At 37.9% G+C, this 24478-nt stretch overlaps 1 protein-coding gene across 23 annotated transcripts in view; it reads right to left on the reverse strand.

Moving 5' to 3' along the window:
• LOC144286878 (uncharacterized) overlaps window positions 1-24478 on the reverse strand; it is a 41940-nt gene that overhangs the window by 11992 nt on the left and 5470 nt on the right. For 12 of the 23 annotated variants that reach the window (XM_077853958.1, XM_077853952.1, XM_077853956.1 and 9 more), the window contains exons 4-11: window positions 17304-17357; window positions 9970-10074; window positions 9571-9828; window positions 9364-9479; window positions 6833-6937; window positions 2885-2938; window positions 2220-2324; window positions 352-407 (exon numbers count right to left, since the gene is read on the reverse strand). In XM_077853958.1, coding sequence (XP_077710084.1) covers window positions 352-407; window positions 2220-2324; window positions 2885-2938; window positions 6833-6937; window positions 9364-9388 — 345 coding nt within the window. In that variant the 5' untranslated portion in view covers window positions 9389-9479; window positions 9571-9828; window positions 9970-10074; window positions 17304-17357. Of the gene's footprint in view, window positions 1-351; window positions 408-1143; window positions 1195-2219; window positions 2325-2884; window positions 2939-6832; window positions 6938-9363; window positions 9480-9570; window positions 9829-9969; window positions 10075-17303; window positions 17358-24478 lie in introns of all 23 variants that reach the window. The other 11 variants (XM_077853963.1, XM_077853949.1, XM_077853966.1 and 8 more) reach the window with 2 other exon arrangements.

Genomic DNA, 24478 nt, shown 5'->3' on the forward strand with positions numbered 1-24478 from the left:
CTAACAATCCTAACACACAATAAGAAGTATTTATTTCATTGCTCAGACTCCAAGATTGGCTGTGTCTGCTGCTGGACAGCTTTCCTAAATGTGGTAAAGTGAAGCTATTTCTCTACTTCAATTTTGCTGTGCATATCCAAATGCCAGTTATTTATTTGGGAATAAAATTAGGACATTTCCAAGTATGTTATTTCCTATGAGGATAAAAGTACATACACCATTTCTCTGTTAAGTGAAAATACAGTGAAAGAAGCAAAAGTAAGGAATAAAAATATAAAGAGGGAAATAGGACTCAAAATCTTTTGCAAAGTTTGAAGATTTCAGACAACAACAATGCATTAGAATTCTTACTTTTTTTAAAGACTTCATAGCCTGTAATAGTCTATTTTGATACACGTTTCCACCATCTGTTTTAAAAAATGGAGTTACTTTATGATACAGGATAATAAATAAGAGAATGCATAAGAATATAATTTATTTCTTATATTCAGAAATAATAATAATTTCTTCTAGAACATTTTGTTCTATTTTACCTAGAAGTAGCACTAAAGTTAAGGAATGCTGAAACCTTTAAATGTACACTTTGTCTCACAAGGCTATTTTTAGCAGAATTCTATCATGCTGAAATACATATGATCAGGTTGCAAAAATAAAAGTATTTCAGGTATTTCACATCCATTTACACACACATGTTGATGTCCTTTGTCCAGTGTCCATTCTTACATTGGGTTGTCTTTTTACTTAACAAAAAGGTCTTTAAGAAGCCCTTCATTATATTTTTATTACACCTGATGCAAATAGTTTCTCTAAATTGTAATTTGCTTTTTTTCCTCTCATGCAGAAGTTTTAAATCTTGTAAATTTGTTATTTTTGGGTGTTTGATGGTAAATATTTCTGCAATTGATTCAGAAAAAAGTGTGTATGTGTGTTGGAGAGAGAAAAAGAAAGTATTATAATAAATGATAAAACAAGTGGGTAAACTGAACAAATTGGTGATTCTGAATAAAGGGAGTTCTTTGTACTATTCTTGAGACTTCACTATAAGTTTGCAATTATGTCAAAATAAAAATAAAAAGTTAATAGGAACCAAAAAATCCAACCATATTAAAATTTTTTCTAAGCAACATTTGGGTCATTGCTTACCTTATCATGGCAGGTTTTCACTGGAGAGTTTAGAGATTCTCAAACCAAAATCTATATATGACAATGACAGAGCTTTATTAATTTTTAATTTTAGCCTTTTATTTTAATGTGGTTTGAGACTTACAGAAAGTGGCAAAAATAGTACAAAAATTCTTGTACTCTTAACTCAGATTTTTCAAGTGTTAACATTTTACTATATTTGTTTTATTATCCTTTCTGTATGTGAATGTTATTTTTTTCTGAATTTGTGAGTTCGAGACACAATGCCCTCAACTTCTGAATACTTCAGTGTGTATTTTCTTTATAAAAAAGTATATAACTGATAAATCACTAAATTCTACCTCTGAAACTAATAATACAGTATATGTTAATTAAATTGAATTAAAATAAAAATTAAAAATATATACATACATATATAAACATGCATATATATTTTTCTCACATAACCACAGTATAATTATCCAAATTAAAAGTTTAAAATTGGTATGGTACACTTAACTTATGTACAGAATTTACTCAAATTTCACTAATTGCTCCATTGATATCATCTATAGCAATTAAGCATTAAGTTGTCATGTCTTGTTATACTTTATTTATTTATTTTTTTGTTATACTTTAAAAAAGAACAATTTTATTTATTTATTTGAGAAAGAGAGAGCAAGTACAAGTTGGGGAGAGGGGAGGGACAAAGGGAGATGGAGAAGTAGGCCCCTTGCTGAACAGAGAGCCTGAAAGCAGGGCTCCATCCCAGGACCCTGAGATTATGGCCCAAGCCGAAGGCAGATGCTTAACTGACTGAACCACCTAGGTGTCCTCTCTTTACTCTTTAGTGTAGGACAATTCTTCAGTCTTTGTACTTCATGATTTTAACATTTTTTTGGAGAGTACAAACCACTTAATTTGTAAAATATCCTCTGGGTGACAGGTTTTTAAAAATAACCCAAATTTTCTATTTTCCAGTAGTCTTTAGGCATTAAATTCTAATGCCTAAAGCTCCAGTAGCTTTTGGACTTCCCTCTCAGGCTTATGCAAAGTCTAGTCATTAAAAAATTTCCAGCTGTATATTTTAGGCTTACCACTAAGTGGCCGGGCTTTCACCAGCTTTGTATATTCTGTATCAGCAAGTTCGATCCCCATATTTCTCAGTAAATTTTCCAAGTTATTGATATCAACCTTTTCACCTTCAAAACATTAGAAATAGGTGTACATATTATTGATGATCCCCACTTTTAGGTTAGATAGCAAAAACACAATGCAAGTCCTCATTCATTACATAGTCTTGAAACCTTAGTTGATCTTTTATACTAAAAGGTAAGGGATCTTTTTAAATTCTGGGAAAAATAATTTAGTCCCTATTACTGTTAAAATTAATCCACATAGGTAGCTAATGTAAGAAAGAGTTATATGACTTTATTAATAATGTATTCTTGCCAATGTTAACTCATTCCCTCAAAAATTCACTGTGCCACTTACCGTGCTGTGCCTATCTAGAGTTTTGTGCAGGGAAATATTTTATTAGGAAGTAAAACTCTACAGAAATCAGGATCTTACTAAGATTTAGTCCTGTAGATGTTTTTTGTATTGTTTTATTTTTACTCCCTTTTGCCAAACTTAAATTTATATAATTTAAGACAAAACTTTCTATTGGATCTAGTGGCAGAATATTGGGAAAACATCACAGGAAAACAGAAATTATTGTAAAGCCTTGAGGCCCCCAGTTTATTAGTAATGTATCACTAACCTGTGAAAGATTTCACTGCATCCATTACCTGTTTCAGATCAACTTTCCTGTCAACTGAAAGACAACATACAAATTACACTTATATAGCACTAGAGATGAGAAAATGAACAAAAAGAATTTAGTAATTATCATTTGCTCTAGAATCTTATCCTATTTACCCCTTTCATTAGTGTGAAGAAGAAAAGGGTTTTAAGCTTCACAAATACAGTTAATATGACATTAACTTTTTTGCTTTAAGATATTAAAACTTTTAGCCATAAAAGAATATGTTAAGAAAACCCCTTCTATCTTAGCTTCTTTTTAGCATTTGGATCTTAGAAAATTATTATTTACCCAGGCTATTGGGAAAAATTAAAAAGTTAACATCTACAATATTTGAATGTTTTAAGTTTGGAAAATTTCCATTCATTTAAAGTCAGCCCATACTCACTATTTAATCATTATTTCAATTAAACTGAAAAGACTTCATTGATTCTTTATATGCATAGGTTAGAAATGATTTAAGACATACTAGAGGTTAACTGTAGCCTTTACATGTAATAGATATTCAATGGTTCATTTTATCAGTTTTTATTTAAAATTTTTTAAAAAATTTATTTATTTGAGACAGAAAGAGAGAGAACATGCAAGCAAGCACATGGGGGGTGAGGGACAGCGAAAGAGGGGGAGAGAGAATCTCAAGCAGCCTTCTCACAGACTGTAAAGGTGGATGTGGGATTCGATCTCATTACCCTGAGATCATGACCTGAACTAAAACCAAGAGTTGGATGTTCAACTGACTGAGCCACCCAGATGTCTGTGTATCAATTTTTAAAGGGACAATAATATGGAAACGCTACATAGAATTAGCTCACTAAATCAGAATCTCAATTATATTGTGTTCCCAGAAAGAGAAAAGCAGCAAAAAACATTTTTGTGCATTTATTTTCTGACTATTTACCTACTGTTTGACTAAGAAGACAAAGTTTGAAATATAAACTACATTATTGAGAAAATGTAACTAATAAGGACAATAAGAAAATCCATTATGATCTTAGATAGGCATTTTGAGCTAAAAGAAGGTCTTTAAGGCAAAAGTTGAATGGTCCACATCTAGAATCCTGTTTCTCTGAATATTAGTGTAAATTCAAGAAAACAAACAAAATAAAGAAACAAAACACACATGTTGCACTGGTAGATCAAAAATAATGGACAATAAAAGAGTAGTTTAACAAAATATCTTTTATAAGAAGCTTATCTCTGATAAATGGAAAGTAAGAAATGGCAAAAGATGAGACAGAACAGCATTGGAATAAGGTGAGAAAAAACGGATTTGCTCAATGGAAGTAGCTATGTAGGAAATGTTCCAGGTGAGATATTTTTTGGCCTTACTGGAATCTTCTAAGGTTAACATATTACAGTTCTTGTCCTTCCAGAAGGGAATCACTTTCTGAATAGTCGCACTTCAATCTTATTTAACATTTCTTAGAAACCAGAGCTTGTTTCTAGCTTGCTTGCTTATTTATTTATTTATTTATTTATTTATTTATTTATTTATTTATTTATTTTTAAGATTTCATTTATTTATTCATGAGAGAGATAGAGAGAGAGAGAGAGGCAGAAACACAGGCAAGGGGAGAAGCAGGCTCCATGCAGGGAGCCTGACGTGGGACTCGATTCCGGGTCTCCAGGATCACACCCTGGGCTGAAGGCAGCACTAAACCGCTTAGCCGCCTGCCCTGTTTCTAGCTTATTAAGAGGGACCTAAAGCCTGTTATCAGCTCTTGGATGATGGATGGAGTCTGCATACATCATATGGGAATCCTAAAGCCTTCTAAGAAGGGAGAACATGTCAAACATGCTGGCCCAAACTGTGGATAACTTTGCTCCGTGAAAAAGGGTCTATGAGGGAACAAAAATGGTGACACACTATTTCTTTCGCCATATTTTAAATAGCTGGGGGAACATGGTCTCTGCAAAATTTTTTTTTTTTGGTCTCTGCAAATTTAAAGCGATTTGGGGTGAAATTTTAATCCTTATGCTCATTAGGCTTTCTCTGTTTCTCCCTTATTTATTTCCATTTGGCTCTTTTAAATTCTCTTATATTCCATGGTCACAGGTCCTGTCCTCTCCTCTGCACTCTATTTCTACATTTTTTCTTTTTCCTTGCCTCCTTCCTGGCCCTTCACCAATCCTGGTGACATTCTCAGCAATGTGTAGACTTCACAGTAAAAGAAACCACTAAGAGAGTGATGTAAATGTCAAGAGAAAAGGTTTGTCTTTACTTTAGTATTGGGTCTTTCTCAAAGTTTTTCTAAATGATTGATGTCAAGTGAACATTTTGAAAAGGTTTGTAAATAGAATCCCACAAGCTTTTAGAGGGACTTAATAATAATAGTAATGATTATAAAAATAACAAAATGACGATAATAATAAGCAACATCATTGAACACTATTATGTGCCAGGCACCGGTCTGATTTAATCCTTATAAAATCTCTTATTAAGTAGGTGTTCTTAATGTACCACTTTCATAGATGAAGAAACTAAGGCATAGAAACATTCAGGTGACACAAATTTTAAGCTGAAGGGTCAGAATTCAAACCTAGTCAGTCTGGCTTCAGAGTCTGTGCCTTTCACTACTGCACTGGTTTGACTCTGTATGATAACTCACCATGCGAGGCTCCCCATCAGCATCAAAGGAGCTGCCTCACCTAAGATTATGTCCCCTTTCTGAGAACAGCTTACACTCAATGACGAGTTCGTGTAGGCACCAAGGCACAGCCCCTGGAGGCCAGCAGAGGCTTCTGTAGCAATTGAACTATAGGTAAACTTCCTCTGCCCAATCCTGCTTCCTTCATTCCCTTATAGATATTGTCCTGAGAGTATCCCCCAAGAAACCTCTTGCATATAAATCTCTGCTCAGGTTTGTTTCGTAGGATCAAACAAATGGCAAGTTACCAAGAAAATATGCCAATAAAAATTATATACATGTTGTTCATTGATTCTGAAACATGAATAGGGAAGTTAGGAAAAGCCTCACTGTTTCCACCTTACAAATGGAATTTAAAATTCCTGAACATTAGCATGGACTCATGGAAACTCCTAGAGATGTGGCAGTCCATAGTGTCAGGAGTGGGAGAAACAGGACTTACTTCCTAGACTCACCACAATGGTCTTCCTCTGTGGTGGCTGCCATCCACAGTGAAGGGGCAGTCATATTCATCACTCCTTATTCTTTTTAACTTTCTATTTTTAAAAAGATTTTATTTATTTACTTATTTATTTGAGAGAGAGAGAACAGTGGGGGAGAGGGGCAGTGGGAAAGAGAGGTAGAGAAGAAGGAGGGATGAAGGGAGGGAGGGACAGGGAGAGAGAGAGAGATTGAGAGAAAGAGAGAAGCAGACTCCCCGCTGAGCCCAGAGCCTGAGGTGTGGCTCAATCTCAGGACCTGGAGATCATGACCTGACCTGAGCTACAGGCAGACACTGAACTGCCTGAGCCACCCAGCTGTCCCTTAACGTTCTATTCTGAATAGCTACCAGAAATAGGACTATCACTATTTACTTAAGAAAATTCCTGGTAGCACTTTAGTAATATTCAATTATTATAATTTCTTCCTTCTATTCCTCATCATATTCTACTGCCACCTCTCCTCATCTTCGTCTTATTTTACTCCTTTTACATTTTCCTCTTTTCTGATTTATTCTTTTTCTCTGTCTTGTCAGTAGTCCTACGGATTTCCTTGAGCTTAGCTCCACAGTGCAAAAAGCTGTTGTGAAGTTGAGGAGACTGATGGGAGAAAGGATTGAGTCTCACTGTAAGCCTCTTTTTTTCCCCTCTAAGTTTTTCCAAATGGCTTTTTTATTCCAAATAATCATACTCAGGGTTTTTTGTTAAGAAAATGCACATTTTCCTGTGCTCCTGTGGAGTACAGTTTGTTTACAAAACAGTAATGTTTACATGTTTACCATTTTCTGGAAGATTCTGTGTCAGATCTTTAAGTTCCTCTTCTGTGAGGCTCATGCCCATACTTCCTAGAACTGTGTCCAGCTTGTTGACATCAACCATTCCTCCTTGGCAAAGAGACATGTATATAGATAAAATTTAAGGAATCCGTGATCTTGCCCCTCCCCCCGAAAATTGGACATCCACATGCAGAAGAATGAAACAAGACCACTCTCTTTCACCATACACAAACATAAACTCAAAATGGATGAAAGATCTAAATGTGAGACAAGAATCCATTAAAATCCTAGAGAAGAACACAGGCAACACCCTTTTTGAACTCGGCCACAGTAATGTCTTGCAAGATACATCCACGAAGGCAAAAGAAACAAAAGCAAAAATGAACTATTGGGACTTCATCAAGATAAGAAGCTTTTGCACAGCAAAGGATACAGTCAACAAAACTCAAAGACAACCTACAGAATGGGAGAAGATATTTGCAAATGACATATCAGATAAAGGGCTAGTTTCCAAGATCTATAAAGAACTTACTAAACTCGACAGCAAAGAAACAAACAATCCAATCATGAAATGGGCAAAAGACATGAACAGAAATCTCACAGAGGAAGACATAGACATGGCCAACATGCACATGAGAAAATGCTCTGCATCCCTTGCCATCAGGGAAATACAAATCAAAACCACAATGAGATACCACCTCACACCAGTGAGAATGGGGCAAATTAACAAGGCAGGAAACAACAAATGTTGGAGAGGATGCGGAGAAAAAGGAACCCTCTTACACTGTTGGTGGGAATGTGAACTGGTGCAGCCACTCTGGAAAACTGTGTGGAGGTTCCTCAAAGAGTTAAAAATAGACCTGCCCTACGACCCAGCAATTGCACTGTTGGGGATTTACCCCAAAGATACAGATGCAATGAAACACCGGGACACCTGCACCGCAATGTTTATAGCAGCAATGTCCACAATAGCCAAACTGTGGAAGGAGCCTCGGTGTCCATCGAAAGATGAGTGGATAAAGAAGATGTGGTTTATGTATACAATGGAATATTACTCAGCTATTAGAAATGACAAATACCCACCATTTGCTTCAACGTGGATGGAACTGGAGGGTATTATGCTGAGTGAAGTCAGTCAGTCGGAGAAGGACAAACATTATATGTTCTCATTCATTTGGGGAATATAAATAATAGAGAAAGGGAATATAAGGGAAGGGAGAAGAAATGAGTGGGAAATATCAGAAAGGGAGACAGAACATAAAGACTGTTAACTCTGGGAAACGAACTAGGGGTGGTGGAAGGGGAGGAGGGCGGGGGGTGGGAGTGAATGCGTGACGGGCACTGGGGGTTATTCTGTATGTTGGTAAATTGAACACCAATAAAAAATAAATAAAAAAAATAAATAACCAAGGCAAAAAAAATAAATAAAAAATAAATAAAATAAAATCTCAAAAAAATTTAAGGAATCCAAAAAATGACAAAACCACTAATTTTTATAGTATTCTGATTAACACTTTCTGATCAAAATGGAACAAAAATCAACGACAGATAATAATTAAAACCTTTGCTTCAAATAAATCTGGTTTCAAGTACTAATCTACTTAATACTTGTCATAATACTTTAAAGAGGAAAATTAATTAATTTGAAGGTTATCTGCAGTTTAGCTTTCTGCAGTGTCAGTTACCCACTGTCTACCATGGTCCAGAAGCATATATCTTCCAGACATACCTTTGGAAGGTCAATAGTAGCCTAATGCTACGTCACAATGCCTACGTCATCCATGTCCCTTCATCTCATCATGGTAGGCATTTTACCACCTCACATCATCACAAGAGAGAAGGGTGAGCACAGTACAATAGGATATTTTGAGAGAGAGAGAGAGAGAGACCACATTCATATAACTTTTATTATAGTATATTGTTATAACTGTTCTATTATTATTATTAATCCCTTACTGTGCTTGTAAATTAAACTTTATCATAGGCATATATATATGAAGAAACATAGTTTATGTTTTATATATTTATACACACACACACACACATATATATGAAAAAATATAGTATATATAGGGTTCAGTACTATCCAGGGTTTCAGGGATCCACTGGAGATCTTAGAACACATCTCCTGTGGATAAGGGGAGACTACTGTATAGTCAATTCAGTATTGGAGTCATATGGAGATGACAGCTTTTATATTTTTTTGATCAATAAGTGAAGTTTATTTTTGTTAACTGAAACTTGTGATTATTTCTACTAATGACCAAATTACCTGTATAATTGAGCCATTCCTTTTTTTAAAAAAACATTCATTTTTATTCTTCAAAGTCCAAAAAATTCCCTAAGAGTACGGAGACTTCTTCCCAGCACACAAAAATAAAAATACAATAGCAAATTATAAATAGTCTTATGAAGGAGCATAAGATCAATAAAGATGCCCAGTAACATTCAAAATTTAATGACTAGGGAAGAGTGGAAATAAAAAACTTGAGAGACTTCAGATCTATTTGTATTTTCTCACAATTCTTACTCACCACTAAGAGACTTAATACCACTCATCAGTCTATTTTGATAGATCTTTCCACTTGCTTTAAGAAATTGCACAAGGGTCACAAATTATGTAGAAATCCACTAAGGTAAAATATAGGAGCTAGAATTTTAAAAAGATATATTTGATTACTTACACTAGAAATATCCAATTTACTCTAAAATAATAAAATCAAGAAAAAAAGAAGACTCACAATGCAGATATTCCACCAGCTCATTAGCAGTAGAGGCAGCTGCTCTTGGCTAATGCCCATACTGAAGTATATTTTTTTCATTTCTCCTTTTGACTTGTCTTTCTTCACCTCTAGCACCTACTTTGTTCTCATGTTCACAGTTTAATTTTTTGCCTCTCAGAGGACTCAAAAGTGACAATATGATTTTTTTTCTCCTTAATGGCAGAATTCATGACTGTTGTTTTTGTTATTCCTAAACTGAGATGGAACTTCTTCATTCTGAGGCAGAACAAAATCATGCTGTTTCAAGATACGTATTCTTTTTTCCATGATCAAATAAAGAAAAAATTTTAAACTTTTCACAAATATGTAACAGTAAGTTCTCTTAAAGTCTATAGTAGTATCGAAATTCTTTCTTACCATTTATTGGTAGATTTTTCAGCAGCGTCAACCATTACTTTCTTGTGACCTCTATTCCTGTGTTTCCTAGATGATTTCCCACATCACTGACATCAATTTCCCCTCCTTCAAAAACACAAGATGGAATTAGATAAGAACTTTAAGAATGACCTAATTTCAAAATGTGAAAAAAAATCAACTCAGTCTGTTCCATGTGAATTTTACTGCTTGATGAAAGCAGAGTGTGACATATCCAATTATATAACTAGTAGCTTTCATGTAAATAAATCCCTTCCCTTAACACTACTAAAATGACCATGATGTCATATCTAATGGATATAAAATAACACAATTACAAAAAGTGAACTATCAACACAAGAAAATAAGGATTACATATTTTCTAGTGAATTAGGATTTTGTTAGGATTGATCCAAATGATTCTGTTATCAGATTAGACAATGTTTCTGATCATCTTTAAATAATATAATCACCTATATCTTTATTAGCACTTTACTATTTATTGATTTGATTTAGAGTATTCCCCCCCGAACATAGAAAGTGATATATTAATGTCAAATTCAAAAAACAAAGAATTTGGTACCCAGACACAGAACTGAAATTGTTAATACTAAGGTGTAGACAATCAAAATCCTAATTCTAAGAAGTAAGATTTAAAAAATTCTATCAGGGGGAGGAGCAAGATGGCGGAAGAGTAGGGTCCCCAAATCACCTGTCTCCACCAAATTACCTAGAAAACCTTCCAATCATCCTGAAAATCTATGAATTCGGCCTGAGATTTAAAGAGAGAACACCTGGAATGCAACAGTGAGAAGAGTTCGCGCTTCCATCAAGGTAGGAAGACGGGGAAAAAGAAGTAAAGAAACAAAGGCCTCCGAGGGGGAGGGGCCCCGCGAGGAGCCGGGCTGAGGCCGGGGCGAGTGTCCCCAGGACAGGAGAGCCCCGTCCCGGAGGAGCAGGAGCTGCACCGACCTTCCCGGGGGAAAGGGGCTCGCGGGGAGTTGGAGCAGGACCCAGGAGGGCGAGGATGCCCTCGGGCTCCCCGGGACAGTAACAGAGCAACTGCGCGCCCAGGAGAGTGCGCCGAGCTCCCTAAGGGCTGCAGCGCGGGCGGCGGGACCCGGCGGGACCCGGAGCAGCCAGGAGGGGCTCGGGCGGCGGCTCCGCGGAGGGGGCTGCGGGGCGGGAGCAGCTCGGGGGGGCTCGGGCAGAGGAAGAGGCTCCGTGCGGAGGGGGCTGCGCGGTTCCAGGAGCAGCTCGGAGGGGCTCGGGCAGAGGAAGAGGCTCCGTGCGGAGGGGGCTGCGCGGTTCCAGGAGCAGCTCGGGGGGCTCGGGCGGCGGCTCCGCGGAGGGGGCTGCGCGGCCCGGGAGCGCGAATCCACCAGCGCAGGCTCCGGAGCACAGGGCGCCGGGACACAGCCCAGGATCCCGCCTCCCCCGGGACAGGCAGAGGCCGGGAGGGCCCAGGACAGCGAGGACGCTCCTGCCCCAGCTGAGCAGATCAGCGGCCCCGCCCCGGAGCCTCCAGGCCCTGCAGACGGAGTTCCTGCCGGAGCTGAATCCAGGTTTCCAGAGCTGCCCCGCCACTGGGGCTGTTCCTCCTGCGGCCTCACGGGGTAAACAACCCCCACTGAGCCCTGCACCAGGCAGGGGCACAGCAGTTCCCCCAACTGCTAACACCTGAAAATCAGCACAACAGGCCCCTCCCCCAGAACACCAGCTAGACTGACAACTTCCAGGAGAAGCCAAGGGACTTAAAGTACACAGAATCAGAAGATACTCCCCGGTGGTTCTTTTTTTTTGTTTGTTTTGCTTTTTGATTTGTTTCCTTCCCCCACCCCCCTTTTTTTTTCTCCTTTTTCTTTCTCTTTTTCTTCTCTCTTTTTTTTTTCGTTTTTTTTTCTTCCCTTTTTTTTCTCTTTCTCTTTTCTTTCCTTCTTTCTCTCCTCTCTTTTTCTCTTTTTCCCAATACAACTTGCTTTTGGCCACTCTGCACTGAGCAAAATGACTAGAAGGAAAACCTCACCTCAAAAGAAAGAATCAGAAACAGTCCTCTCTCCCACAGAGTTACAAAATCTGGATTACAATTCAATGTCAGAAAGCCAATTCAGAAGCACTATTATACAGCTACTGGTGGCTCTAGAAAAAAGCATAAAGGACTCAAGAGACTTCATGACTGCAGAATTTAGAGCTAATCAGGCAGAAATTAAAAATCAATTGAATGAGATGCAATCCAAACTAGAAGTCCTAACGACGAGGGTTAACGAGGTGGAAGAACGAGTGAGTGACATAGAAGACAAGTTGATAGCAAAGAGGGAAACTGAGGAAAAAAGAGACAAACAATTAAAAGACCATGAGGATAGATTAAGGGAAATAAACGACAGCCTGAGAAAGAAAAACCTACGTTTAATTGGGGTTCCCGAGGGCGCCGAAAGGGACAGAGGGCCAGAATATGTATTTGAACAAATTCTAGCTGAAAACTTTCCTAATCTGGGAAGGGAAACAGGCATTCAGATCCAGGAAATAGAGAGATCCCCCCCTAAAATCAATAAAAACCGTTCAACACCTCGACATTTAATAGTGAAGCTTGCAAATTCCAAAGATAAGGAGAAGATCCTTAAAGCAGCAAGAGACAAGAAATCCCTGACTTTTATGGGGAGGAGTATTAGGGTAACAGCAGACCTCTCCACAGAGACCTGGCAGGCCAGAAAGGGCTGGCAGGATATATTCAGGGTCCTAAATGAAAAGAACATGCAACCAAGGATACTTTATCCAGCAAGGCTCTCATTCAAAATGGAAGGAGAGATAAAGAGCTTCCAAGACAGGCAGCAACTAAAAGAATATGTGACCTCCAAACCAGCTCTGCAAGAAATTTTAAGGGGGACTCTTAAAATTCCCCTTTAAGAAGAAGTTCAGTGGAACAGTCCACAAAAACAAGGACTGAATAGATATCATGATGATACTAAACTCATATCTCTCAATAGTAACTCTGAATGTGAACGGGCTTAATGACCCCATCAAAAGGCGCAGGGTTTCAGACTGGATAAAAAAGCAGGACCCATCTATTTGCTGTCTACAAGAGACTCATTTTAGACAGAAGGACACCTACAGCCTGAAAATAAAAGGTTGGAGAACCATTTACCATTCGAATGGTCCTCAAAAGAAAGCAGGGGTAGCCATCCTTATATCAGATAAACTAAAATTTACCCCAAAGACTGTAGTGAGAGATGAAGAGGGACACTATATCATACTTAAAGGATCTATTCAACAAGAGGACTTAACAATCCTCAATATATATGCCCCGAATGTGGGAGCTGCCAAATATATCAATCAATTATTAACCAAAGTGAAGAAATACTTAGATAATAATACACTTATACTTGGTGACTTCAACCTAGCGCTTTCTATACTCGATAGGTCTTCTAAGCACAACATCTCCAAAGAAACGAGAGCTTTAAATGATACACTGGACCAGATGGATTTCACAGATATCTACAGAACTTTACATCCAAACTCAACTGAATACACATTCTTCTCAAGCGCACATGGAACTTTCTCCAGAATAGACCACATATTGGGTCACAAATCGGGTCTGAACCGATACCAAAAGATTGGGATTGTCCCCTGCATATTCTCAGACCATAATGCCTTGAAATTAGAACTAAATCACAACAAGAAGTTTGGAAGGACCTCAAACACGTGGAGGTTAAGGACCATCCTGCTAAAAGATAAAAGGGTCAACCAGGAAATTAAGGAAGAATTAAAAAGATTCATGGAAACTAATGAGAATGAAGATACAACCATTCAAAATCTTTGGGATGCAGCAAAAGCAGTCCTAAGGGGGAAATACATCGCAATACAAGGCATCCATTCAAAAACTGGAAAGAACTCAAATACAAAAGCTAACCTTACACATAAAGGAGCTAGAGAAAAAACAGCAAATAGATCCTACACCCAAGAGAAGAAGGGAGTTAATAAAGATTCGAGCAGAACTCAACGAAATCGAGACCAGAAGAACTGTGGAACAGATCAACAAAACCAGGAGTTGGTTCTTTGAAAGAATTAACAAGATAGATAAACCATTAGCCAGCCTTATTAAAAAGAAGAGAGAGAAGACTCAAATTAATAAAATCATGAATGAGAAAGGAGAGATCACTACCAACACCAAGGAAATACAAACGATTTTAAAAACATATTATGAACAGCTATACGCCAATAAATTAGGCAATCTAGAAGAAATGGACGCATTCCTGGAAAGCCACAAACTACCAAAACTGGAACAGGAAGAAATAGAAAACCTGAACAGGCCAATAACCAGGGAGGAAATTGAAGCAGTCATCAAAAACCTCCCAAGGCACAAGAGTCCAGGGCCAGATGGCTTCCCAGGGGAATTTTATCAAACATTTAAAGAAGAAACCATACCTATTCTCCTAAAGCTGTTTGGAAAGATAGAAAGAGATGGAGTACTTCCAAATTCGTTCTATGAGGCCAGCATCACCTTAATTCCAAAACCAGACAAAGACCCCACCAAAAAGGAGAATTATAGACCACATACTGATGAACATGGATGCAAAAATTCTCAACAAGATACTGGCCAATAGGATCCAACAATACATTAAGAAAATTATTCACCATGACCAAGTAGGATTTATCCCTGGGACACAAGGCTGGTTCAACACCCGTAAAACAATCAATGTGATTCATCATATCAGCAAGAGAAAAACCAAGAACCATAGGATCCTCTCATTAGATGCAGAGAAAGCATTTGACAAAATACAGCATCCATTCCTGATCAAAACTCTTCAGAGTGTAGGGATAGAGGGAACATTCCTCGACATCTTAAAAGCCATCTATGAAAAGCCCACAGCAAATATCATTCTCAATGGGGAAGCACTGGGAGCCTTTCCCCTAAGATCAGGAACAAGACAGGGATGTCCACTCTCACCACTGCTGTTCAACATAGTACTGGAAGTCCTAGCCTCAGCAATCAGACAACAAAAAGACATTAAAGGCATTCAAATTGGCAAAGAAGAAGTCAAACTCTCCCTCTTCGCCGATGACATGATACTCTACATAGAAAACCCAAAAGTCTCCACCCCAAGATTGCTAGAACTCATACAGCAATTCGGTAGCATGGCAGGATACAAAATCAATGCCCAGAAGTCAGTGGCATTTCTATACACTAACAATGAGACTGAAGAAAGAGAAATTAAGGAGTCAATCCCATTTACAATTGCACCCCAAAGCATAAGATACCTAGGAATAAACCTAACCAAAGATGTAAAGGATCTATACCCTCAAAACTATAGAACACTTCTGAAAGAAATTGAGGAAGACACAAAGAGATGGAAAAATATTCCATGCTCATGGATTGGCAGAATTAATATTGTGAAAATGTCAATGTTACCCAGGGCAATATACACGTTTAATGCAATCCCTATCAAAATACCATGGAGTTTCTTCAGAGAGTTAGAACAAATTATTTTAAGATTTGTGTGGAATCAGAAAAGACCCCGAATAGCCAGGGGAATTTTAAAAAAGAAAACCATATCTGGGGGCATCACAATGCCAGATTTCAGGTTGTACTACAAAGCTGTGGTCATCAAGACAGTGTGGTACTGGCACAAAAACAGACACATAGATCAGTGGAACAGAATAGAGAATCCAGAAGTGGACCCTGAACTTTATCGGCAACTAATATTCGATAAAGGAGGAAAGACTATCCATTGGAAGAAAGACAGTCTCTTCAATAAATGGTGCTGGGAAAATTGGACATCCACATGCAGAAGAATGAAACTAGACCACTCTCTTTCACCATACACAAACATAAACTCAAAATGGATGAAAGATCTAAATGTGAGACAAGATTCCATCAAAATCCTAGAGAAGAACACAGGCAACACCCTTTTTGAACTCGGCCACAGTAATGTCTTGCAAGATACATCCACGAAGGCAAAAGAAACAAAAGCAAAAATGAACTATTGGGACTTCATCAAGATAAGAAGCTTTTGCACAGCAAAGGATACAGTCAACAAAACTAAAAGACAACCTACAGAATGGGAGAAGATATTTACAAATGACATATCAGATAAAGGGCTAGTTTCCAAGATCTATAAAGAACTTCTTAAACTCAACACCAAAGAAACAAACAATCCAATCATGAAATGGGCAAAAGACATGAACAGAAATCTCACAGAGGAAGACATAGACATGGCCAACATGCACATGAGAAAATGCTCTGCATCACTTGCCATCAGGGAAATACAAATCAAAACCACAATGAGATACCACCTCACACCAGTGAGAATGGGGAAAATTAACAAGGCAGGAAACAACAAATGTTGGAGAGGATGCGGAGAAAAGGGAACCCTCTTACACTGTTGGTGGGAATGTGAACTGGTGCAGCCACTCTGGAAAACTGTGTGGAGGTTCCTCAAACAGTTAAAAATATACCTGCCCTACGACCCAGCAATTGCACTGTTGGGGATCTACCCCAAAGATACAAATGCAATGAAACGCCGGGACACCTGCACCCCGATGTTTCTAGCAGCAATGGCCACGATAGCCAAACTGTGGAAGGAGCCTCGGTGTCCAACGAAAGATGAGTGGATAAAGAAGATGTGGTTTATGTATACAATGGAATATTACTCAGCTATTAGAAATGACAAATACCCACCATTTGCTTCAACGTGGATGGAACTGGAGGGTATTATGCTGAGTGAAGTAAGCCAGTCGGAGAAGGACAAACATTATATGTTCTCATTCATTTGGGGAATATAAATAATAGTGAAAAGGAATATAAGGGAAGGGGGAAGAAATGTGTGGGAAATATCAGAAAGGGAGACAGAACGTAAAGACTGCTAACTCTGGGAAACGAACTAGGGGTGGTAGAAGGGGAGGAGGGCGGGGGGTGGGAGTGAATGGGTGACGGGCACTGGGGGTTATTCTGTATGTTAGTAAATTGAACACCAATAAAAAAAAAAGAGAGAAAAAAAATAAAATGTGGACCAAGGCAAAAAATAAAAATAAAAAATAAAAAATAAAAAATTCTATCAGGTACACCTGGGCAGCTCAGGAGTTGAGCGTCTGCCTTTGGCTCAGGGTGTGATCCCAGGGTACCGGAATCAAATTCCATATCGGGCTCCTTGTAGGGAGCCTACTTCTCCCTCTGCTATGTCTCTACCTCTCCCTGTGTCTCTCATGAATAAATAAATAAAATCTTTAAAAAATTCTATAAAATAAAAGACAAAATGGTAGAATAAACAAAGAAATAAAAAAATCTTTGAAATATAATTTTGAGTAAAACGTATACTCTTAGATTAATATTAACTTCTCACCTGTAAGAGTTTTCACTCCATCCATCAACTTATCAAAATCAACCTTCCCATAACCTATAAGAATGGGTAAAAATAAGAATAATAAGGTGATCCAGACTCAGAGAAACAAAGTATGAAACCCCTATATTGTGAAAGTCTACTTTTTCTCATTGTGCCCTATCTCAATCTTAAACTTATAAATCCTGGCTTTTAGAAACTCTGTAATAGAACATGTGCCCTATTCCCTATTAGAGGTTGATAAACTATGGAACACTAGCCAAATTCAGCCCACCATCTATTTTTTTTCTAAGGTACATGTATCTTTTTACATTTTCACCACCTATTTTTATATGGTCCATGAGCTAAGAATCATTTTTACATTTTTAAATGGTTGAAAACCCCAAAAGGATATTATTTGTGACACATAAAATTTATATAAATTTCAAATTTTAGTGTCTATAAATAAAATCTTTTTTTAAAATTTGGATCCTGATTTATTTATTTTTATTTATTTATTTATTTATTGGTGTTCAATTTGCCAACATATAGAATAACACCCAATGCTCATCCCGTCAAGTGCTCCCCTCAGTGCCGGTTACCCAGTCACCCCCACCCCCAGCCCACCTCCCTTTCTACCACCCCTTGTTCGTTTCCCAGAGTTAGGTGTCTCTCATGTTCTGTCTCCCTTTCTGATATTTCCCACTCAATTTTTCTCCTTTCCCCTTTACTCCCTTTCACTATTTTTTATATTCCCCAAATGAATGAGACCATATAAAGTTTGTCCTTCTCTGATTGACTAATTTCACTCAGCATAATACCCTCCAGTTCCATCCACATCAAAGCAAATGGTGGGTATTTGTCGTTTCTAATGGCTGAGTTATATTCCATTGTATACATACACCACATCTTCTTTATCCATTCATCTTTCGATGGACACCGAGGCTCCTTCCACATTTTGGCTATTGTGGACATTGCTGCTAGAAACATCGGGGTGCAGGTGTCCCAGCATTTCATTGCCTCTGTATCTTTGGGGGTAAATCCCCAGCAGTGCAATTGCTGGGTTGTAGGGCAGATCTATTTTTAATTCTTTGAGGAACCTCCAGAGTGGCTGCACCAGTTCACATTCCCACCAACAGTGCAAGAGGGTTCCCCTTTCTCCACATCCTCTCCAACATTTGTTGTTTCCTGCCTTGTTAATTTTCCCGATTCTCACTGGTGTGAGGTGGTATCTCATTGTGGTTTTGATTTCGCTGATGGCAAGGGATGAGGAGCATTTTCTCATGTGCTTGTTGGCCCTGTCTATGTCTTCCTCTGTGAGATTTCTGTTCATGTCTTTTGCCCATTTCATGATTGGATTGTTGGTTTCTTTGCTGTTGAGTTTAATAAGTTCTTTATAGATCTTGGATACTAGTCCTTTTTCTGATACGTCATTTGCAAATATCTTTCTATACACTTGACAATGAGACTGAAGAAAGAGAAATTAAGGAGTCAATCCCATTTACAATTGCACCCCAAAGCATAAGATACCTAGGAATAAACCTAACCGAAGGGGTAAATATACCCTAAAAACTATAGAACACTTCTGAAGGAACCTTAGGAAGACACAAAGAGATGGAAAAATATTCCATGCTCATGGATTGGAAGAATTAATATTGTGAAAATGTCAATGCTTCCCAGGGCAATTTACACATTTAATGCAACCCCTATCAAAATACCATGGACTTTCTTCAGAGAGTTGGAACAAATCATCTTAAGATTTGTGTGGAATCAGAAAAGACCCCGAATAGCCAGGGGAATTTTTAAAAAGAAAACCATATCTGGGGGCATCACAATGCCAGATTTCAGGTTGTACTAAAAGCTGTGATCATCAAGACAGTGTGGTACTGGCACAAAAACAGACACATAGATCAATGGAACAGAATAGAGAATCCAGAAGTGGACCCTCAACTTTATGGTCAACTAATATTCGACAAAGGAGGAAAGACTATCCACTGGAAAAAGGACAGTCTCTTCAATAAATGGTGCTGGGAAAAATTGGACAGCCACATGCAGAAGAATGAAACTAGATCATTCTCTTACACCATACACAAAGATAAACTCAAAATGGATGAAAGATCTTAATGTGAGACAAGAATCCATCAAAATCCTAGAGGAGAACACAGGTAACACCCTTTTTGAACTTGGTCACAGTAACTTCTTGCAAGATACATCCATGAAGGCAAGAGAAACAAAAGCAAAAATGAACTATTGGGACTTCATCAAGATAAGAAGCTTTTGCACAGCAAAAGAAACAGTCAACAAAAGTAAAAGACAAAAAAAAAGTAAAAGACAACCTACATAAATAAAATCTTATTGGAACACAGACACACTCATTTGTTTACACATTGTTTATGGCTGCTATTGCACAACAGCAAAATTGAATTGATGATAGAGATCATATCGTCCACAAAGCCTAAAATAATTATTATCTGGCCTTTACAGAAACATTGCCAACTCTTCCCTAGATGATGGAGTCTACAGACTGACAATATATACTTCTGAGTTATTTAGATTTATCTTACTTTATAAACATGGGAGAAACCATTACTGATGTTGACCATATTCTATGACCTTGCTCAATTATGGTATGGCCATAAAGCCTACGTATCATCATATAATAAATGGAAAAATGATAATACTTTTACAATCTTTCATATAATCCCAATCTAAGTCTTCAATTACTATGATAATCATGGAATAGCTAGTGATGCATTATTGGTATACCTTTGAAGCAACTGTTAAAAAGATTTAATCATCTCATTATAGGCAAATTTCCCTTCCTTTCTTACTTTCCACTACTTTTATTTATTTAGTCATATATTAGTTACTGACAAGTGGCCAAGAAGTCCCTAGGCAGTGGTGTAGTGTTTAACCGGTCATCAAGATGACCACTGAATCTGAATCTGTCAGGTTGGCTTGTCGCATTTCTGCAGATTTTGATGGTAATGAGACAATAAGCCCAAATGGATTAAGACAGTTAATTACTTATAAATGAGAAGCAAGATCAGCATGGTGTTGGATCTCTGCCTCTTTAGTCCTAGGTACATCACTGAACCAGCTGGGCCAGATGACTGGTGGCACATACAATGAGATCTTCTGATACCAAGGAGCTCACTCAACACTATAAGCAACCAGTTTTATGGACTTACACAGAAATCTGCAACTGTGTACCCTAAGGGAGAGGGGTGTGAAGTCTGAGTTCAATTGAACTTAGGGAGATGAAGGAGCAATGACCTTGTAACAATCTCCTGCAGATGGGGAAGCAGATGGAGAAACTGTTTGGTGGCAGCTTCTCATAAGGCTGCTTATGTCCCCTTGTTCCAGGAGGCATCATGAAGCTTTCAACAAAGACTCAGGTTAGATTTGTGTCAAGATGTATTGATGTGGCCTATGTGGAGATGTGCAAAGTTGTCAGAGAAGAGCATTTCCCTCAAGTTACATACCTAATATTTGAAATATGCTAGAGGTACAAAGATATTTAAAGTACACTCTCTACTATTACTTCAGAGTTTAGAAAAACTGCTTTGCTGAGTAAATAAATTTCAGAGATAGTGGACAGTTGTGGAAGACTCTTGATCCAATTGCCTGATGTATTCTTATACACACCACATAGTAACTTTCCTTTTCTATATATAACAAATTAAATTAGGGGATTATTACCCATTATTCTTAAGCAAAATATTTTAAATATACATGTGTCCTACTGCAAAAGATAGAGTATAAACTATAATTAAGAATATGAAAACCATCTAGACCTGGATATTTAGTCACTTTCTCCCTTATTATTTAGAATGTTTATATTTATTGAATGATATTTAAGCAGATTTTTAAAATACTCCTATGCAAATATAAAAATATGTGAAATAAACTTGCAATTAGTATAACTTCATATTTAGAGTCTAATTCTTTCAAATTGCCATTCAACTCTTCAACTTAGAATCACTGGTGCATATATATTTTTGAACTAGCATTTTCGTTTTCTTTGAATAAGTACTCAGAATTATTGGATCATATGGTATTTCTATTTCTAATTTCTTGAGGAATCTCTGTATTCAGCAATATCAATTTACATTCCCACCAATAGTGAATGAGAGTTCCTTTTCCTCCACATCTTCACCAACACTTGTTATTTCTTATGTTTTTGATTTTAGCCAGTTTGACAAGTGTGATGATATTTCATTGTGATTTTGATTTGCATTTCCCTGATGAGTGATACTGAATAACTTTTCATGTGTCTGTTGGCCATCTGTATGTCTTCCTCAGGGAAGATCTATTCAGGTCCTCTGACCATTTTTAAATCAGATTGTTTTTTGGTGTTAAGTTGTAAAACGTCTTTATATATTTCGGATATTAACCCTTTATTGGATATATCATTTGCAAATATCTTCTCCCATTTGGTAGGTTGCCTTTCTGTTTCGTTCATGATTTCCTTCACTGTGCAAAAGCTTTTTATTTTGATGTAGTCCCAATAGTTTATTTTTGCTTTTGTCTCCCTTGCCTTAGAAGACATATCTGGAAAAATACTGCTATGGCTTATGTCAAAGAGATTACTGCTTGTGTTCTCTTACAGGATTTTTATAGTTTTAGGTTTCACATTTAGATTTTGAATCCATTTTTTAAAAGATTTTATTCATTTATTCATGAGAGACACACAGAGAGAGGCAGAGATGTAAGCAGAGGGAGAAGCAGGCTCCATGTAGGGAGCTGGATGTGGGACTCCATCCCAGGACTGCAGGATCATGCCAAAGGCAGGTGCTCAACCACTGAGCCACCCAGGTGTCCCTTGAATCCATTTTTTAAAAGATTTTGTTTTTCTATTTGAGACAGAATGTAAGAACCAGTGAGAGAAAGAGAGCACCAATAGTGGGGAGGGACAGAGAGAGAACAAGCAGACTTCTTGTGAGCAGGGAGCCAAATGCATCGCTTGACCCCAGGAACCTGGGATCATGACCCAAGCAGAAGGCAGGTGCTTAACTGACCGAGCCACCCAGGTATTCCAGTTTTTAACCCATTTTAAGTTTCTTTTTGTGTATGGTATTGGAAAGTGGTCCAGTTTCAATGTTCAGTTTTTCCAACACTATTTGTTGAAGAGACTATTCCACATTGTATATTCTTGCCTTCTTTGCCATAGATTAATTGACCATATCATCATGGATTTATTTCTGGGACCCCTATTCTGTTCCATTGATCTATGTGTCTATTTCGTGCCAGTATCATACTGTTTTGATTACCACAGCTTTATGGTATATCTTGAAATATGGAATTGTGATATCTCCAGCTTTGTTTTTCTTTCTCTGCCTCTCTCTCTGTCTCTCTCATGAATAGATAAATAAATCTTTTTTTAAAAAAGGAGCAGTTTAAGAAGGTATAGAATATATAAGATTAAGAGAATTATGTTTGTTTATTTATTTATTTATTTATTTATTTATTTATTTATTTATTTATTATTGGTGCTCGTTTGCTAACATATAGAATAACACCCAGTGTTCATCCCATCAAGTGCCCCCCTCAGTGCCCGTCACCCAGTCACCCCCAACCCCCGGCTTACCTCTCTTTCTAAGAAAATTATGTTTTTATTTGTTTTGTTTTGTTTTTAATTTTTTATTGGTGTTCAATTTACTAACATACAGAATAACCCCCAGTGCCCGTCACCCATTCACTCCCACCCCCTGCCCTCCTCCCCTTCTACCACCCCTAGTTCGTTTCCCAGAGTTAGCAGTCTTTACGTTCTGTCTCCCTTTCTGATATTGCCCACACATTTCTTCTCCCTTCCCTTATAATCCCTTTCACTATTATTTATATTCCCCAAATGAATGAGAACATATAATGTTTGTCCTTCTCCGACTGACTGACTTCACTCAGCATAATACCCTCCAGTTCCATCCACGTTGAAGCAAATGGTGGGTATTTGTCATTTCTAATAGCTGAGTAATATTCCATTGTATACATAAACCACATCTTCTTTATCCATTCATCTTTCGTTGGACACCGAGGCTCCTTCCACAGTTTGGCTATCGTGGCCATTGCTGCTAGAAACATCGGGGTGCAGGTGTCCCGGCATTTCACTGCATCTGTATCTTTGTGGTAAATCCCCAATAGTGCAATTGCTGGGTCGTAGGGCAGGTCTATTTTTAACTCTTTGAGGAACCTCCACACAGTTTTCCAGAGTGGCTGCATCAGTTCACATTCCCACCAACAGTGTAAGAGGGTTCCCTTTTCTCCGCATCCCCTCCAACATTTGTTGTTTCCTGCCTTGTTAATTTGCCCCATTCTCACTGGTGTGAGGTGGTATCTCATTGTGGTTTTGATATGTATTTCCCTGATGGCAAGTGATGCAGAGCATTTTCTCATATGCATGTTGGCCATGTCTATGTCTTCCTCTGTGAGATTTCTCTTCATGTCTTTTGCCCATTTCATGATTGGATTGTTTGTTTCTTTGGTGTTGAGTTTAAGAAGTTCTTCATAGATCTTGGAAACTAGCCCTTTATCTGATATGTCATTTGCAAATATCTTCTCCCATTCTGTAGGTTGTCTTTGAGTTTTGTTGACTGTATCCTTTGCTGTGCAAAAGCTTCTTATCTTGATGAAGTCCCAATAGTTCATTTTTGCTTTTGTTTCTTTTGCCGTCGTGGATGTATCTTGCAAGAAGTTACTGTGGCCGAGTTCAAAAAGGGTGTTGCCTGTGTTCTCCTCTAGGATTTTGATGGAATCTTGTCTCACATTTAGATCTTTCATCCATTTTGAGTTTATCTTTGTGTATGGTGAAAGAGAGTGGTCTAGTTTCATTCTTCTGCATGTGGATGTCCAATTTTCCCAGCACCATTTATTGAAGAGACTGTCTTTCTTCCAATGGATAGTCTTTCCTCCTTTATCGAATATTAGTTGACCATAAAGTTCAGGGTCCACTTCTGGGTTCTCTATTCAGTTCCACTGATCTATGTGTCTGTTTTTGTGCCAGTACCACACTGTCTTGATGACCACAGCTTTGTAGTACAACCTGAAATCTGGCATTGTGATGCCCCCAGATATGGTTTTCTTTTTTAAAATTCCCCTGGCTATTCGGGGTCTTTTCTGATTCCACACAAATCTTAAAATAATTTGTTCTAACTCTCTGAAGAAACTCCATGGTATTTTGATAGGGATTGCATTAAACGTGT

The sequence above is a fragment of the Canis aureus genome, chromosome 16 (assembly GCF_053574225.1).
Source record: "Canis aureus isolate CA01 chromosome 16, VMU_Caureus_v.1.0, whole genome shotgun sequence".
NCBI lineage: Eukaryota > Metazoa > Chordata > Mammalia > Carnivora > Canidae > Canis > Canis aureus.